The sequence below is a fragment of the Cavia porcellus genome, unplaced genomic scaffold (genome assembly GCF_034190915.1).
Source record: "Cavia porcellus strain 051 isolate PalLab524CR breed Dunkin Hartley unplaced genomic scaffold, mCavPor4.1 scaffold_1, whole genome shotgun sequence".
Taxonomy (NCBI): domain Eukaryota; kingdom Metazoa; phylum Chordata; class Mammalia; order Rodentia; family Caviidae; genus Cavia; species Cavia porcellus.
The window spans coordinates 175903399-175920295 of record NW_026947484.1 but is presented as its reverse complement, the minus strand read 5'-3'; the positions used below and the strand labels follow the sequence as shown (position 1 = coordinate 175920295).

General features: G+C 39.9%; 1 protein-coding gene across 1 annotated transcript in view; it reads left to right on the top strand.

Annotated features, from left to right (window-relative positions):
- Snx30 (sorting nexin family member 30) overlaps positions 1-16897 on the top strand; it is a 117642-nt gene that overhangs the window by 50343 nt on the left and 50402 nt on the right. Inside the window, exon 2 of the mRNA XM_063260716.1 lies at positions 13400-13591. Coding sequence (XP_063116786.1) covers positions 13400-13591 — 192 coding nt within the window. The remainder of the gene's footprint in view (positions 1-13399; positions 13592-16897) is intronic.

Below are 16897 nucleotides of genomic sequence, written 5' to 3'. Positions count from 1 at the left end.
AAATTGCTGCCCATACCATCAGATGTAATACAATCAAATAAAACAGAATAAAACCAATCAAAAGAGAACACTGAAGAAAACAAAATAGTCAAACAGAACAAAACAAAACAGTGAGACCCAAAAACAAGACAGAAGGAAACCCCTTATAGTTGCTCATTGAGTATTGTTATCTTCTAAATAGATGCTCAGGCCACCAGCATTAGGCTCACAAGGTCAGTCACACTATACAAGCATTAAGTTGTTTTTGTACCTCAGTTACTGTCAACTCAGCCAGTTGCTTATGGAATGGGGCAGGGGGCTTGTCTCCCAGCCTCTGCACTAGCTGGCTCACAGGAAGGGCAAAGTGGCTTCTTGTTTCTTTTCCTGGCCCTGGATGGCTGCTGCTGGCTCATGGAAGGGCGAATTGGCTTCTTGACCTCACATGGCTGTTGCTGGTTCACAAGAATGGCAGGTTGGCTCAGGATTTACTTTTAAAAGTTTATTAGGACTCAACATAAAGCTGTTGGGGCTTTGCTTATCTTTTAGTGCGGTTTCTCTGACATCACAGCTGTGGTTATTTATCTTCAGGTTTTCTGCCTCTACTTAATTTTACTTTGCCCATTTTTTTTTTTTTTTTTTTTTTTGAGAAAACCAATCTGGATTTCCAGATTTATTGGTGTATTCTTAGCACATCCTTATATTTTATAATCACATATGGAGACTATTTAAATAGCTGTATTTCTGCTCTATTTTCATTTTCCTTCATTCTATATTGTGTAGGCTTCCTCAGGTTTATATTCTTAAATTCATCTTTAGAAGAATTAAATTTTGGTGTATAACTCTTGCCCTTTTCTGTTTTCAATTTATGCTTTAAATTTTTTTCTCTCTACTTTTCACTTTTTTGAAAAAAAAAAGACTGGAGCACAAAGTAGATGTGGCTTAAAGTATATTATTTTGTGTAATAAAGCTCTGTCATGTGTGTATTTATCTGCTCTTGAGGACTCTGGATTACTTAATACATGCTTTAGTTTTCTTGGATCCGAATGCTGACATTATGCAGTCTTAGGGTTTTTGTTTACTTTTACTGGATGATGAAATAGCGCAGGCCTGCTTTAGCTTCCTATCAGAGCAAGCAAATTATCGGATCAGCTCTGTTTCTACTTGGCATTATTAGAATTGTCTTCTTGGCAAGTCTCGTGGCACAAACCTGTAATACCAGCACTCAGGAAGCTGAGGCAGGAGGTTTGACACAAGTTGGAAGCCAGTCTGGGCTACATAGTGAAGGCCAGCCTGAACAACATAGCAAAGCCCTGAATCAAAAACAAAAACAAAAGAAAAGCAAAGTCTTAGGGGCTCAGCAGCATAAGTGCCTGCCTGGCAAGCGTGAGGTTGTGAGTTCGATCCCCGATACTGGGGAAACAAAGCAACAAACGAAACGAAAAACAACAACAACAACAAAAAAGTCTTCCTGACCTTAAGTTGTTACGAGTTGAGCTGTCTGTCATTAGAGAAAGGAAGACTGAAGAGTACGGTCAAGTCCTGGTCTTTGCAGTCAGGGAAACACGGGCTGGCTCTGCTCTGTGCGTGGATTCCCTAAAGCCCCAGTTTGTTCTTGCATGAGCAGCTGACCCGTAGTAGTCCTGCCCCTCCAACTCTCTCTTGTTTTTATCTGCTTTGTGCTTGTTGGGCAGATACCAGGCTGCCAGCCCAGGTGCCACCCTCTTCTTCTATTATCTTGCGTTTCTCTCCACCATGTAGTAAGAAGGTCCTGTGAGCAGGACCCTGCTGGTCATCCTCCCTGTTCTTGCTGTCAGGTCTCCATGTCCCCCTCCTCCCTGACAATGGTATTTTCTTTCTTTTAAAAAATTTTTTTTATTTAAAGAAAAAAACAAAGGGTAGAAATAATACATAATTTCAAAAAAATAAACAGTAAGAAATCACTAGTTGATAATTACATATTCTTACAAATAGTTATTCAAATTACATAAGTGAAGCATACAAAGTGGATATTCAAATAGCAAGACTGCAAACAGTTCTGTCCAACTATCCGACAGAAATTTAGTAATATGGTTATCAATCCTATACACTTAAAACATATATGCAGTTATATCCTTTAGAGCATTTTCTGTTCCTCTCTTTTTTACAATAGCAATTACACATTTTGGGTTTTATTACTCCTATATTTCTTATTACTTTTTACACTAGAGATACAATGTGATATTTATAAATATGGTTCTTGCTTATTTCATGAATGAGGATAGCCTCAAGTTGTCTCCATTTTCCTATGAAGGCCTCAAAATCATCCTTTTTATAGCTGAATAATATTCCATTGTAGAAAAATACCACATCTTTTCATCCACTCTGTGTTTGATGGGCATGTTGGTTGTTTCCAAGATTTAGCTATTACAAATTGTGCTGCTATGAACATGGGTGCACATATGTCACTGTGACATAACCTTTTCAGTTTTTCTGAGAAAATACCCAGGAGGGGAATAGCTGGGTTGAATGGAACTTCCAATCCTAGTCTTCTGAGAATTCTCCATACTGATTTCCATAGTGGTTGCACCAGTCTACACTCCCACCAACAGTGGAGCAGTGTTCCTTTTTCCCCACAGCCTTGCCAACATTTGTTATCAGTTGATTTCTTGATGGCAGCCATTCTTTCCGGAGTAAGATGAAATCTCAATGCTGTTTTAATTTGCATTTCTCGAATGAACAGTGATGGTGAACATTTCTTCATATATTTATTTGTCATTTGTGTATCTTCATCTGAGAAAGTGTGTTCATCTCAGATGCCCATTTTTGGAGAGACTCTTTGAATTTGGGGGACTTGATGTTTTTCAATTCTTTATATGTTCTGGATATAAGTCCTTTGTCTGAGGAGTTGCTGGCTATAATTCTTTCCCATTCTGTGGGTTTTCTTTTCACTGTGTTGGTGATTTCTTTTGAAGTGCAGAAACTTTTCAATAATATGAGGTCCTAGTTGTTGATTCTTTGAAGTGTTTCTCGTGCAGTTTGCGTTTTGTTCATGAATTCTCTGCCTACCCCTATGTCTCCAAGATTTCTACCTACCTTGTCTTCCCATAGATTTAGTGTTTCTGTTTTAATATTTAGGTCTTTGATCCATTTAGACTTTAGTTTTGTGCATGGTGATAGGCATGGATCTAGTTTGAGTCTTTGGCATGTGGAGAGCCAAAATTTTTCCAACATTATTTTTTAAGAGGCTGTCGTTTTTCCAGCGAACATGTTTAGCACCCTTGTCAAATATCAAGTGCCTGAGTGTCTTTTTAGTTGTGCTTGCATCTTCTAATCTGTTCCATTAATCCTCAGGTCTATTTCTTTGCCAGTATCATGATGATTTTATTGCTGTGGCTTTGTAGTATAGTTTCAAGTTAGGAACTGAGATGCTTCCTGCTTTGCCTTTGTTGCCCAGAACTGCCTTTGCTATTCCAGGTTTCTTCTGTTTCCCCCAAATGAATTTTAGAAGTGTTGTATCTAGATCTGTGAGGTATGTTAATGGTATTGTATAACAGTCTTGGGAGTATGCCCATTTTCACAATGTTGGTTGTTCCTACCCAAGAGCAGGAAATATCCTTCCATTTTCTAATACCCTCTTCAATCTTCTTTTTAGCATAGCATAATTTTCAGCATATAGATCTTTTACTTTCTTAGTTAGGTTGATTCCTAAGTTTTTCATTTTTTAAGATGCTATTATGAAGGGTGATATTTCCGTATTTTCTCTCTTGGTGAATTTTTTGTTTATGTATAGGAATGCTATTGATTTTTGAGCGTTTACTTTGTATCCATCTACATTGCTGAATTTGTTTATTACTTCTAGTAGTCTTTTAATGGAGTTTTTTGGATCTTCTATATAAAGTATCATGTCATCTGCAAATAGTGATACTTAACTTCTTCCTTTCCTATTTCTATTCCTTTTATTTCTCTCTCTTGTCTATTGCTCTGGCTAGTGTTTCCAGAACTATATTGAATAGGAGTGGTGATAGTCGGCATCCTTGTCTTGTTCCTGTCTTTAAAGTGAAAGCTTTCAGTTTTTGTCCATTTAGTATTGAAACTGTTGGCTGTTGGTTTGTCATAGTTGGCCTTCATAAGATATAGACACTGTGTATTATGAGTTTCTGAAGGATTTTTATCATGAACATGTGTTGGGCTTTATCAAAAGCTTTTTCTGCATCTATGGGGATGACCATGTGGTTTTTGTTTCTGGCTCTATTGATGTGGTGTATTACATTTATTGATTTGCATATGTTAAACCATCTCTGCATTCCTGGGATAAATCCCATTTGGTCATGATGTATAATCTTCTTGATGATTTACTGCATTCTGCTGGCCAGGATTTTATTGAGAATCTTAGCATCAGTGTTTATTAGTGAGATTGGCCTATAGTTCTCCTTTTTTGGTTGGATCTTTCTCTGGTTTTGGTTGGATCTTTCTCTGGTTTTGGTATGAGAGTAATACTTGCCTTCAGGAATGACTTAGGGAGGATTATTTCCTTTTCAATTTCATTGAAAAGTTTAAGGAGTATTGGCATCAAATCTCTAAATTTCTTGTAGAATTCAGCTATGAATTCATCAGGACCTGGGCTTTTCCTTGTTGGTAAGTTTTTAATTACATTTTCAATTTCAATAACCCAATAGATACTGGGTTATTCAAAATTGCTATATCTTCTTGGTTGAGCTTTGGTAGTTCATATGTTTCTAGAAATCTGTCCATTTCCTCTGTGTTTTCCACTCTATGTGAGTAGAGATTTACAAAGTAGGTATTCATGATCTTTTGAATTTCCATGGGATCTGTAGTGATTTCCCCCTTTTCAGTCCTTACAATGTGAATTTGAGTTTTTTCTTTCTTTTTCTTGTTAAGGTTAATTAGAGGTTTGTCAGTTTTGTTTATTCTCTCAATAAACCAGCATTTTGATTCATTAATTATTTGTATTGTTTTATTAGTTTCAATTGCATTGATTTCTGCTCTAATCTTTACAATTTCCTCTCTTTTATGAGCTTTGGATTTAACTTGCTCTTCTTTATCTAGAGGCTTGAGATGAAGCATTAGGTTATTTGTGCTTTTTCTGTTTACTTGATACGACACTTTATTGCTATATATTTCCCTCTTAAGACCGCTTTCATTGCATCTCACAAGTTGCAGTATGTTGTTTCTGCATTTTCATTGAATTATAGGTATTGCTTTATTTCTCCTTTAATTTCATCTGTTCAAAAGGTTATTATTTAATTTCCATGTATTTATGCAGGTTTTGCAATTTCTTTTGCCATTTCCAATTTCAGTGCACTATGATCAGATATTATGCATGGGATAATTTCAATACCTTTGCAGTTACTTAAAGGAATCTTTTATGGGATAATATATGGTCTATTTTGGAAAATGTCCCATGCACAGACAAGAAGAATATGTATTCTGATGTGATGGGTGGAACACTCTGTAAACATCTACTGAGTCCAATTGCTTGCAGGTATGATTCAGTTCTATTTCTTTGCTGACTTTTTGTCTACTTGATCTATCTTTTTGTGATAAGGTCCCCTCTTATAATTGTGTTCTTGTGTATTTGGTTTTTCATGTCCATTCGTATCTGTCTTATATAGTTGGGTGCTCCTGTATTTGGTGCATATATATTTATAATTGTTAGTTCTTCCTCTTGAATTTTTCCACTAACAAGTATGTAGTGACCTTCTTTATCTGTTTTAATTATTTTAGGTTTGAAGTTCTCATGGTCTGCAAATAGAATTGTTACCCCTGCTTTTTTTCCTGAGTCCTGTTGCATGGAATACTCTTTTCTATCCTTTGACTTGTAATTTATGAGTTTCCTTTTTGGTCAGATGTGTTTCTTGTATACAGCATATTGTGGGGTCATGTTTCTTGATCCATTCGGTCAACTTGTTTCTTTTGATAGGTGAATTGAGGCCATTTATATCTATGGATATCACTGATATGTACTGGCTTGACTTTGCCATATTATATTCCAGTTGTTTGCTTTCTGTTTTTCCCCCCTTATTTAATTGCTTGTCCTACCTGGTGGTTTCCTTGTGTTGTTGTTCTGGAGATTGTGCCCCTTTTTATCTCTATCTCGTATGTCTTTCAGTACTCTTTCTAGGGTTGGTATGGTGGACGTGAATTTCTTCAGTTGTTCTTTGTCATGGAAGTATCTTGTTTCTCCATTAAATTTGAAAGACAGTTTTTCTGGGTACATCAGTCTGGGTTGAAAGTTGTTTTCTTCCAGGGCTTGAAATACCTCACTCCAAGCTTGTCTTGACTTGAGGGTTTGTGCTGAAAAGTCTGCTGTGATCCTAATGGGCTTTCCTTGATAGGTGAGTTGTATCTTTTCTTTAACAGCTTTTAGTATTCTGTTTTTATGCTGTATGTCTGAAATCTTAATTATTATATGTCTGGGTGTAGATTTATGTTGGTTGTGACTGTTTGGTGTTCTATATGCCTCACTTAATGTGCATATCAGATTTTCCCCCCATGTTTGGGAAATTTTCTGCTATTACTTCTGTGAATATTTTAGTTGTGTCTTTTGCATTGACCCCTGCATCTTCACTGATGCCTATTAAGCTTACATTGTTGCTCTTGTCATCATCTTGAAGCTGCTGGATTGTCATTTCATGCTGTTTTGTTATTTTTAAAAGTTCTATCCTTTCATGATCACTAATTGCAATCCTGTCCTCAAGGCCCAAAGTCCTACCCTCATTTTCATTAAAACAGTCCTGCCAGCTCTGAATAGAATGTTTTGTTTCTTGGTTGTCTCTTTGAGTTTGTTTCATGAATTCTGCTTGTTTTTTATAGTGTTCATTCAAGGTTTCAATCAGTGTCCCTTGCTCCTGTACTTTTTTCTCTATTTCTTCTTTAGCTGTGCTCAGCAGCTCCTTTACTGTGGTTGTTATTTCTATCTTTACAGGGGAGAGTACTTCTAATTTGATTTGCTCTACAGCCTCATGGAGTTGTTTTTCTATTTCACTTGCTATCTTCTCAGAGATTTCTGGTGTGTTACTTTTGAAGTTCTCTATTTCAATGTCTCCTGTACTTGCTCCTGGTGTACTAGATGTTTGAGATTGCATTTTGCTTTTTCATTTTGCCATTTTTCCCTTTCGAGTTAATATTTGGTCCTTCAATCCCACTATGTCAACTGTAGGTAGTGTGTATCTTGGGGTCCCAATGTAAGGTTGGTGTTTGTCCAGTTGCTGAGTCCCTCACTGAAGAGATGGCCAGTCATCTGACTTCCCCCTGCAGGGCCTGTTGGGTGAGTCCTGTACTCTTCCTGGGCTGACAAGCCTAATAGTATTGATGTAGGTCAGCTTTTAGTTCCTGTTATTACTTTATCTTCAGGTTATTCCAGGTCACCAAATCTCCCTGTCTATAGTATTGACAGCTAAGGCCCTACTGTGTCCCTATTGTGTGCCTGAGTGTCTCGTAAGCCCTTTTGATTTTCTCCAAGTTAGGGGAGTCCTTATTGGCACACTCCTCACCCTGCCTGTTGTTCTCTGTGTGCAGGAAAGGGTCACCCACACTCTTGCCAGACTCACCAAGGTCTTACAGTTAGTTGGAGGGAACTTTACTGCTGGCCCTTTTTACCCACCGCACACCTCTATTTTAGGGGCCTACTTACCAAACTGACTGGAGCCTGCTGAGATCCTCTGTTTGGGTGAGGCGGTTATAGTTACTGAATCTCCCTTCAAGCTAGCACAGTTAATCCGCTGTAGTCCAGGGTTCTGGGAGACAGGGTGGGAGCTGAAGGTCAACAACAGGTCCAGGAGGTAGGGAGTATCCCCGAGGGGCCAGCAGGTGTCCTGAGTCCGGGTGTCTGCTGGGCATGTGCCAAGGTCCCAGGGCAGTGTGGCGTTCCTCAGTGCTGACTGGAGTCACGAAGGAAGTGGGCGACTGTGCAGGCCAAGGTCCGAGGGCACCACCGTTCCCCAGGCCAGCACAGGAAGCTTGTGGCAGCCCAGGCCAAGGTCCCAGAGCAATGTGGCTTTCCTCAGTGCTGGCTCAAGTTGTGCCTATTTTCAGGTTTTGGGCGATGCTTCAAAGCTTCCTCAGTGCACTGGGAATCAGCTGGCCCACTTTTGGCTCCTGAGGCAGACTGCTGGCAACTGTTTGTCACTTGGAGCTCAGTGGGTGTGGGACAGTTGGGCCTGAGGGGACTCCCGGTGTCTTTTCGTGATTTCAGATGCAGGGCATGGTCTTTATCGCTGGGAACAGAATTCCAAGTTTTCCCAGTGGGCTGAAATTCAACCAGCATGCACAGTCAGGGCCCCAGACTGGATTTGACAATGGTATTTTCAAACTAGGAGTTGAGGACATTTTCTTGGATGACTTCTTGGAGAGCCTTGCTAACCTGAAGAGACATGAGGAATTAGGGTAAAGATGCTCTTTAGTTCTGTTTTCATTTTTTGTCCTGGTTATATCCTGTTGTGGTTCACAACTGTGGCACAGTGCAAAGGATGAGAGTATCAAAGTCAGTATCTAGTTCAAACTCCAAGAAGACCCAGAGGGACTGCCCTTAACTGAGACCCCTCAGTGTGAGAGAATCTCTTAAAGACAGCCCCATGCTGAAGATTCCATGGCTTTTTATTAGTAGAATCAGGAAGCACAGGGGAAGGTCAGGGTGGTCTGTTACATGATGGATCTTTGGGCCAATGTAAGTGAAACATTGGAGTATGGGGAGGAAAGGGCTGGAGCATTCATTCTTTAAGGCAGTGTGTTTTGGTCCTGCTTGGACTCATGGCCCTGTGGGCTTTTAATCTCTAACATGCATTCCGGGAGGTTTTAAGAATGTGGCTCCAAAAGGCCCTTAGCTCTGCATATCCCTGTCACACATCCTCTGGCCCAAAGCCCCCCACAGTATCCAGCGGACAATCTTAGCAAGTTTGATATCATAATACCCTTCCTAATTACTACTGTTGGTAGGACTCCTGTCACTATTTTTCTTTTTGTTCTCCTTTTTTTCCTTTCCTCATTGCTTCTTTCTATTTCTATTCTTTAGATTATTTAATTAGCATGGGTAGAAAAGGGAGAAAGCAAATACCAGTGGTCATCTTGCTGAGTTTATATAGAAGTCTCAATTTGCAATTTTTAATGAGTGCATGACATTCTATCTTAATGTAAACACGGTCATATCCTGGTTATTGAGCCTTTGGGATTTTTCCAGGTTTCATTGTGTTCTTTGTTCTCTTATAAACATCTCTGAACAGAACATTTTTGAGGTCTTTCCCTTTGCGTTTATTCTCTAGTGTGGATTTAAATTCAAATTTACAGCAAGATCTGCCCTCAGGAGGATTCTGTAGGACACACTCAGGCATCTGCTGGGTACCTAGCCTGAGAAGGTGAAGTATGGCAGGTGAGGCACAGGAGGTATCAGGAGAGCTGTGCTTCCGCCCTTACTGTGAGGACACCTGGAGGGGCTTTGCCAGACTCTGCCTAAACAAGGTCACGTGGTGCCCGTGGTACCCTCCAGCAGTTATCAATGAGGGAAAGTCCATTAGTTTAGCATGACTTGCTTTTATCACTTACATATTGTATCTTAATAAATGCTACTTTCATAAACCATATGCTTAATGCAATAGAGAATTTCACTAGTGATTTATGTTCATATTCTGTCTTATGGCTGCCTGACCTTGATAATAGATCTTAAAACTAAATTCTTTGTATCAGAATTTTTAAAAGCAACCCAGCTCTGTGTCTGTCTTCCTGGGGTAAAAAAGCAGGCAGGGGAAGGAGTACTGTTGTAGCTGCTGAGAATGAGCATTCGGTAGCAATAGATCTTTTCTTTTTTTTTTCCTTTCTTTTTTTTGAGTCAGGGTCTCACTGTATGGTCCATGCTGACTTTGAACTCACTGTGTAGCCAAGAGTGGTCTTGAACTCATGGAGATCTTCCTGCCTCAGCCTCCCGAATGCTGGGAATTACAGGTGTGTGCCATCATGCCTGGCTTAGTTTCATTTATTTATTAACTGTGTAAATTCTCTCCACAAGGCCTGTTCTACAATACAATCATTAACTAAACATTAAAACACCAACTATGACTCTAATGCAATTTTTGTTTTCAGCAGCATTTATTGTGTACTGTGAACCCAGGCTTAGAGTTTATAAGAAAATGCAAAAATATTTAGCAGACACATCTTCATTTTTTATAATGTGTGTAAATAGTAACATAGCACCTGACGATGTTTCTGCTGCTTATGTATCCCGTTCCATTTACTTCTGTATACTAACTTATGTCATTATAGCAATTCACAAGTGAGGCATCTGGGCTCAGAGAGATGAAGACTCATGCTTAACTCACACTGTTAGTGAATAGTGTCATTGTGGTTAAAGACCAGGCAGTGTGTCTCAGGTTAGCCTTAGTTATGTTGGTTTTCACAGACATTTGTTGAGTACCTTTTGTTGATAAGGGATTGAGTTGAGTCATTTCTAAAATTCATTTGTTCATTTGTTTGTTCATCAAATACTTTTGAGTATCTACTGTCTGCTAGGGGTAGCACAGTTTCTGGTTTATGGGATTCATAGATTAGTAGGGAGTTGGACAATCAAAGCATAGTAAATTTTCAAGTAGTGGAAGGTCTTGTAAAGAAAATAAATCCAGGGAAGGGGCTAGAGAATACTGAAGGGGTAAAGGACTACTTCTAGATTTCATGGTCTGAGAAAACCCCATTAGGTGGTGTTTGAGCAGACACTTACTTGAAAAGAGCTGGACCATCTTGGACGCTGGGGACGAGGCATGTTCTAGGTAGAGCAAGCAGCAGGTACAAAGGCTCTGAAGTCAGGATGAGCCAGGGCAGTGGGAAGGCCATTGTATCTTGAGTAGAAAAAGGCAAGTGCCAATTTTGTCAGCACTTGTGGGCTGTGAGAGGGAGTTTGGACTTTTCTTCTGAATATTATGGAATATGTGAGAGTTTCAAGAGGAGCCCAGCATATTTTTATTATATATATACTTTTTTTTTTTTTGGTACCGGGAATCGAACTCATGACCTTGTGTGCTAGGCAGGCGCTTACGCCGCTGAGCTAAATCCCCAGCTCTTTATTTATATTTTTAGAACAGCATGCCAGCTGTGGTGTGGAGAAGTGACTGTAGAGTAGCCAACATAAGGCAGAAGGCCTTGGCTTGCACTCAGGGATCCCCTCACTCCTTGGTTCAAGAACTCATGTTTGTCCTAGAGGGTCACCACCTCACAGCACCTGCCCGCTCGGTGCTGCCATGCTCGCCCCAGGAGGCCTCTTGTGGGCTGAGAAACCAGGTCATTCAGGTCACCTAACCTGTGTCCCCAAGATTTTCATGGTTCTCCTTCGCTTTTATTTTTCATGAGGACATGTCTTGAGTCATTTGGGGATAAACTAGTATAAACCCTCAAGGAAAAATGTTGTTTCTCCTTGATTGCCTTTAAAAGCAGAAGCATCATGGAAGGGGGAGACGGGAAAGGAGGAAGGATCTAGGTGTGCTGTGTGTATGTTCCAGTTCCCCGGATGAAGTGTTTATTATGTATGACAAGCATGTATGAAAAACGAAACAGAAGCTTTGTGCCTCCCCAGAAGGGTTTGTGATCAGGGCAGTGGTAAGGATGTGAAGCCCCAGTGGAGGGGATTCAGCTGTAAGAAATGTTAAGAACCAGAAACCTGATCAGCCTTTGGTGCAGCAAATACTGACAGTATACTTCTGTGCAAGTGACTTTGTTTTTACCATTTTTTGAGACAGGCTGGCTTTGAACTCAATGGTGATCCTCCTGCCTCAGTCTCCCACATACTGGGATTTTAGGCGTGCACCACCACACCTCACAATGTAGTCTTTTTGAGTCTTCATGGTGGAGGTGATGCTGGTCCTGCTTTTCAAGAGGCCATCATAGAGTACAGTGCCATCAGAATGAGATGTGCCCTGGGAGTCCCAGGAGGCAGCTGTGCTGCTTGGGAGATGACAGGCCTTTGTAGATCCTTGGCTATTTCTGTATGTTCCATTCCCAGGGCACCCTGGGATGAGGGCTGGGGGGGGGGTGCTTTCCCTGGTTGTGTGGGCCCAGGAGGAATCTGGAGCACATGACAATGATATGATTGACTCTTTCCTCCGTTCTGTCTGGCCACGCATTTCAGACCTTAGTAGGCTGTTCCTGAAAGGTCCCCATCCATGGCAAAGGTTAGAGGGGTTGGTTTAATCACTTCCAGGCCTGGGGAGAGACACCAGATAATTATACCAAACCCACGCACATTTACACACTCATACACACGCACACGTGCACAGGCACACATGCACACGTGCACAGGCACACACACATGTACAGATGAATCAGGCATCCATAAATATTTTATTATATATTTCTAAAAGAAGTCTTTGAAATGCTTTTGTTATCACACTTAGTGACTTCATAATACTTAATAATACCAAAATACAATTGGTGAATATTAAAAATACAACTGGTCAGTGTTCAGATTTCCCTGAATCCTGTATATCTTTTACTTTTTATGTTTCATTTTATTGTATTTGGTAATAGTTCTTTTTAGTTTTATGTTTAGGTGCTGCTTCCATGTCCCTTTTTTCCTCCTCTTGGAATGTGTTTGTTGAAGAATCTGGGTCTTGATTCTCTTTCGCTTCACATAGTATGAGTTTTGCTACTTGTATCCCCAGAGTATTATTTACTGTGTTTCTCCTTCCACTGTCTTTCCTGTAAATTGGTGTTGTGTGCAGAGACTAGTTCAGGGTTCAGATACATTATTTATTTTTTTGGCAAGCACAGTCCTTAAGTGGCAAGGTGAACTTCTTTCTTGAGGCACATAAGTTTTAGTTGTTTCTTTGTGATGACTGAGTTGTTAAAATGTCCAGTGCTTAACTGAGCTCAGGCCTTTTAATATTTACCTTGGCCCAGGCGGTGGTCTTTAGAAAGGGCAAAAGAGGGTTGGATTTGGTCTGCTCACACAGTTCTTTCTCTGTTGAAGTTTAACTGTAGGCGGTTCACTGCAACCAGTGTTGCTGGGAGGTAAATCGGCATGAACTTGGTCTTAGGATGCTGCCATCACTTTTCTTCTTTCTTTCTTTCTTTCTTTCTTTCTTTCTTTCTTTCTTTCTTTCTTTCTCTCTCTCTCTCTCTCTCTCTCTCTCTCTCTCTCTCTCTCTTTCTTTCTTTTCTTTCTTTCTTCTTTCTTTCTTTCTTTCTTTCTTTCTTTCTTTCTTTCTTTCTTTCTTTCTACTGGGAATCAAACTCAGGACCTTGTACTTGTGAGGCCATTTATTTCTCTTGGTCTTAAAAGATCTGTTTGCTCAAGGAACTTTGAGTGTGGAGAGGCTCAGATATTTCAAAAATACTTTTGTGTTTTAGAGGTGTGTTTTGGTTTGGCTAACCCAGCTACTTTTACTGAAGTTCTCCATTGTGTGTTTTCACTGAACTGAAAAGGTAATTTTTTTTCTTTCTTTAGGATCTCATTTTGCCCAACGGTGGCACTCCGGCAGGTGCTTCCAGCCCAGCCTCCTCATCGTCCCTTCTGAATAGACTTCAGCTTGACGATGACATTGATGGTGAGACTCGAGATCTCTTTGTCACGGTTGATGACCCCAAGAAGCATGTCTGTACAATGGAGACCTACATCACCTATAGGATCACCACCAAAGTAGGTTGCTTTGTTTTATGATGCCGGGGTTAAGTGGTCTTGCAGAATTGGGGTCCTACCTCCACGACTTCTGCTTTGCTTTCAGTCTCCCTTTGTACAACCCCAGTCACCATTATTACAAATATGGGTGTATCATTTTTGGAAATAGTGGACCCAGTAAAATAATAATGATAATAATAATAATGCCACCACCAACAACAACTATTATTATTTTGGTTTTTGAGACAGGATCTTTCTATATAATTGAGGCTTGCCTTGAACTCACTACGTAGCCCAGGCTAGCCTTGACTCCGCAGCAATCCTCCTGCATCAGCCTCCCAAGAGCTAGGATTATAAGTGTGTACTACCACACTCATCAAGAATAAAAAGGATTATATAAGATTAAAATTCTTATAATGAAGGAGAAATTATTGAAGTATTTTAAATAAAGCATTTAATATCCATACTTTCGTATATTTTCTGTCATGCTGTTTAGCATGTTCATATCATATTGCTCTTAAGATTTATGAATCACCATAGCAGCCTAAATGTCTTTGGTGAGACCCTGGTTATAGTTTGGCCTAATTAGGTCTAATAGTGTGAGGATAAAGGGGTAACAGGACTAGAAATGATATTTATTGATTCTCTGCTGTGTATTAGGGAGGTAGTGAGCATAGTTCTGAGAGTTAATTAACTTTCACAGCATTCCTAAAAGTCTGTTAGTTATAGTTTTGCAGATGAGAAAACTGAATCACAAAGCTTGAGTAAGTTATTTAAGGTTACAGAACTGGTAACCAAGACTTTAACTTGAATTTCTAATACTGTAAAGTCTATATTTGTATTTTGCAACCCTGGTCTTTACATAATTGCATTTATACAAGAATAACTTTAATTCTTTCTCTTTTTGTGCTGCTGAGGATTGAGCTCAGATCCTTGTGCTCTACTCCTGAGCTATACTGTCTGGCCTATATTGTTGTACTGAGCATTAGTTTTTGAGTATTTGAAGTAAAACTTTAGGCTTGTCTTCAGCATGTACTAACATTTTGGTTTTTTTTTTTTTTTGTCTTTTTCCTTTTATCGGTACCGGGGATCGAACTCACGACTGCCTGCTTCCAAGGCAGGCGCTTATGCCGCTGAGCTAAATCCCCAGCCCCAATGTACTAACATTTTGGGCAGAATCATACTTTGTTGAGCACCTGGATGCTGTTAGCGTGTATGCATACACACACAGGGACACACACCCATTTAACAGCCAAAATAGCCTCCAGACGCTGTCAGTCTCAGGGGAGCAGAATTGTCTCTGAGTTGTAAAGCACTTGTCTGCATTATCTATTTTATTAAAAAGAAAATTCACATTGTTGCTTGGTATTTTATAATTAAAAAAAAGTTTTAGTGTTATATTTCTTGTAATTAAAAAAAAGTTTTAGTGTTCTGTTTCTTGTATTTCCCTTACCACAGCCCACATAATGAAGAAGCATTTAGAGATAGATTCAGAACTTTTTTTGTTTGAAACAAATTTATTTTCAGAATAATGCACAGAAGTCCAGGTTAAGGCTACTGTTGGAGGCTTCCTCCCTTCTTCTTCCTCCTCCCCTTCTCTGAATTCAGGAAGAACACTGCTGAAGGAAACATACAATCACAAACAATGATCAACTCTAAAGACAAAAGGTTGGGTCCAAAGGAGCTCAGCATAATTAATCTAGTTACTGTGAACAGCTTTACTGAGTAGGATTAAGATACTGCAGATACAGTGTTTCCTGGGGTGGCTGGCTGGCTCTTCCATGCACCAGCGGGGCCTGCTTGAGGGAGATGAGTACCAAGCATCCTTGTCCTGCTTGCTACGTGCTGGCCACCCTGCCCATTCCCACTGTGTGCCTGGAAAGTCTCATCAATGCCATTACAAAGGCTGCCCTGCTGCCCTGCTGCTTGCTTTTTTTTTTTTTTTCCTTGCTTTTGTTTTTGGTAGCTGCCCGTCCTGCCTTGCTTAACGCTTGTCTTCCTTACTGCTTGCTTTCCACTCTGCTTCTTTCTCCTGAGCATTGGCATCCAGGGGCTTCCAAATGTTCAGCTGCTCTTCTCTCCATTCACAGATACTTTCAGGTTCTGACTGCAATCGATCTGCTTGTGAAGTAGCTGCATAACTGGCTGTTGGACCATTTACTCTCCTGGTGGTGTTCTTCATTCATTATTCCATCAACAGCATTTGTGTTGTACACTGGGCTGGCAGGCTGTGTGACTGAGGCCTGGGGGTGTCCCCATCCAGGGTAGTGAGGCCTCCTCATTCTTAGTGCCTGGGCTCTCGCTCTCCTGCTGCACCAAGAAGGCTGTGGCAGGGCCAGAAGTTTTAGTAGATGGAAGTATGTTTATGGGTGGTATTAAGAAGAGTTTAGATGAACATGTACTCTCTTTTCTTTTACTGTATCTTTTCTCTTTTTCACTGCAGAAAAATTTTATTTAATTGTTTTTCCTGTTATTTATTTATTTAATTTTTGAGATAGGGTCTTGTTATATAGTTCAAGCTGGCCTTGAACTCACTGTGTATCCCTTATTGGACTTAGAATGTACAGAGATCCTCCTGCCTCTGTCTCTCACATACTGGAATTATAGATGCATGCTACCACGCCTGGCTTTAAAAAAAAAAAGCTTTTTTTTTTAATTGTGAAAACTTAGATTTTTTTCTGTTTAAAATCTATAGAAAGACAATGAAATATACTCAAATGTTTCTTTATCTTTTATTGGTTGTGAAAATATTATATTTTAAAAATCATATGAGTGATCTGAGTGCATTGTCTTAAAAAACATAAAAGAAACAATGCCAAAGACCAAATACAGAGTAGAGAACTGTGCCTCTTCCCTGGTCCCACTCAGATGTTTTTCTGCCAAAAGCAACCATTGCTCAAATGTGGTGTGTGTGCCTCCAGTCCTTTTTCATTTACATATATGCATGCAGGAGCAGGTCGATTGCAGTGTACATTGCTCTTTCCCTTCCATTTGATGATATTTTTGAAGCTTTTGCTCATATGTAATTCTGTCTAGCTGATTATTTGTGTGGTGTCTTCACATCTCTTTGCTCTGTGTACGTTTAAACCTTTGTCAGTGTTTTGAAGTTACTGCCCTGTTGGGTCATTCTGTTCCTGGTTCACACTCAAAGCTTTTCTGTACCTGGGTGTCTTTCTCCATTACTGCCTTCGGCAGGTGCTTATGTAGGTAGTCTTTGCTTTCAGCAGAGGTCCTAGTGTGAAGTGGGTAATTCCAGGAAATATTTCCTTTTGTTTTTTCTTAGGGTACACTTTTTTTTTTTTACCCTGTGGTGAGTGAAATGCAAAA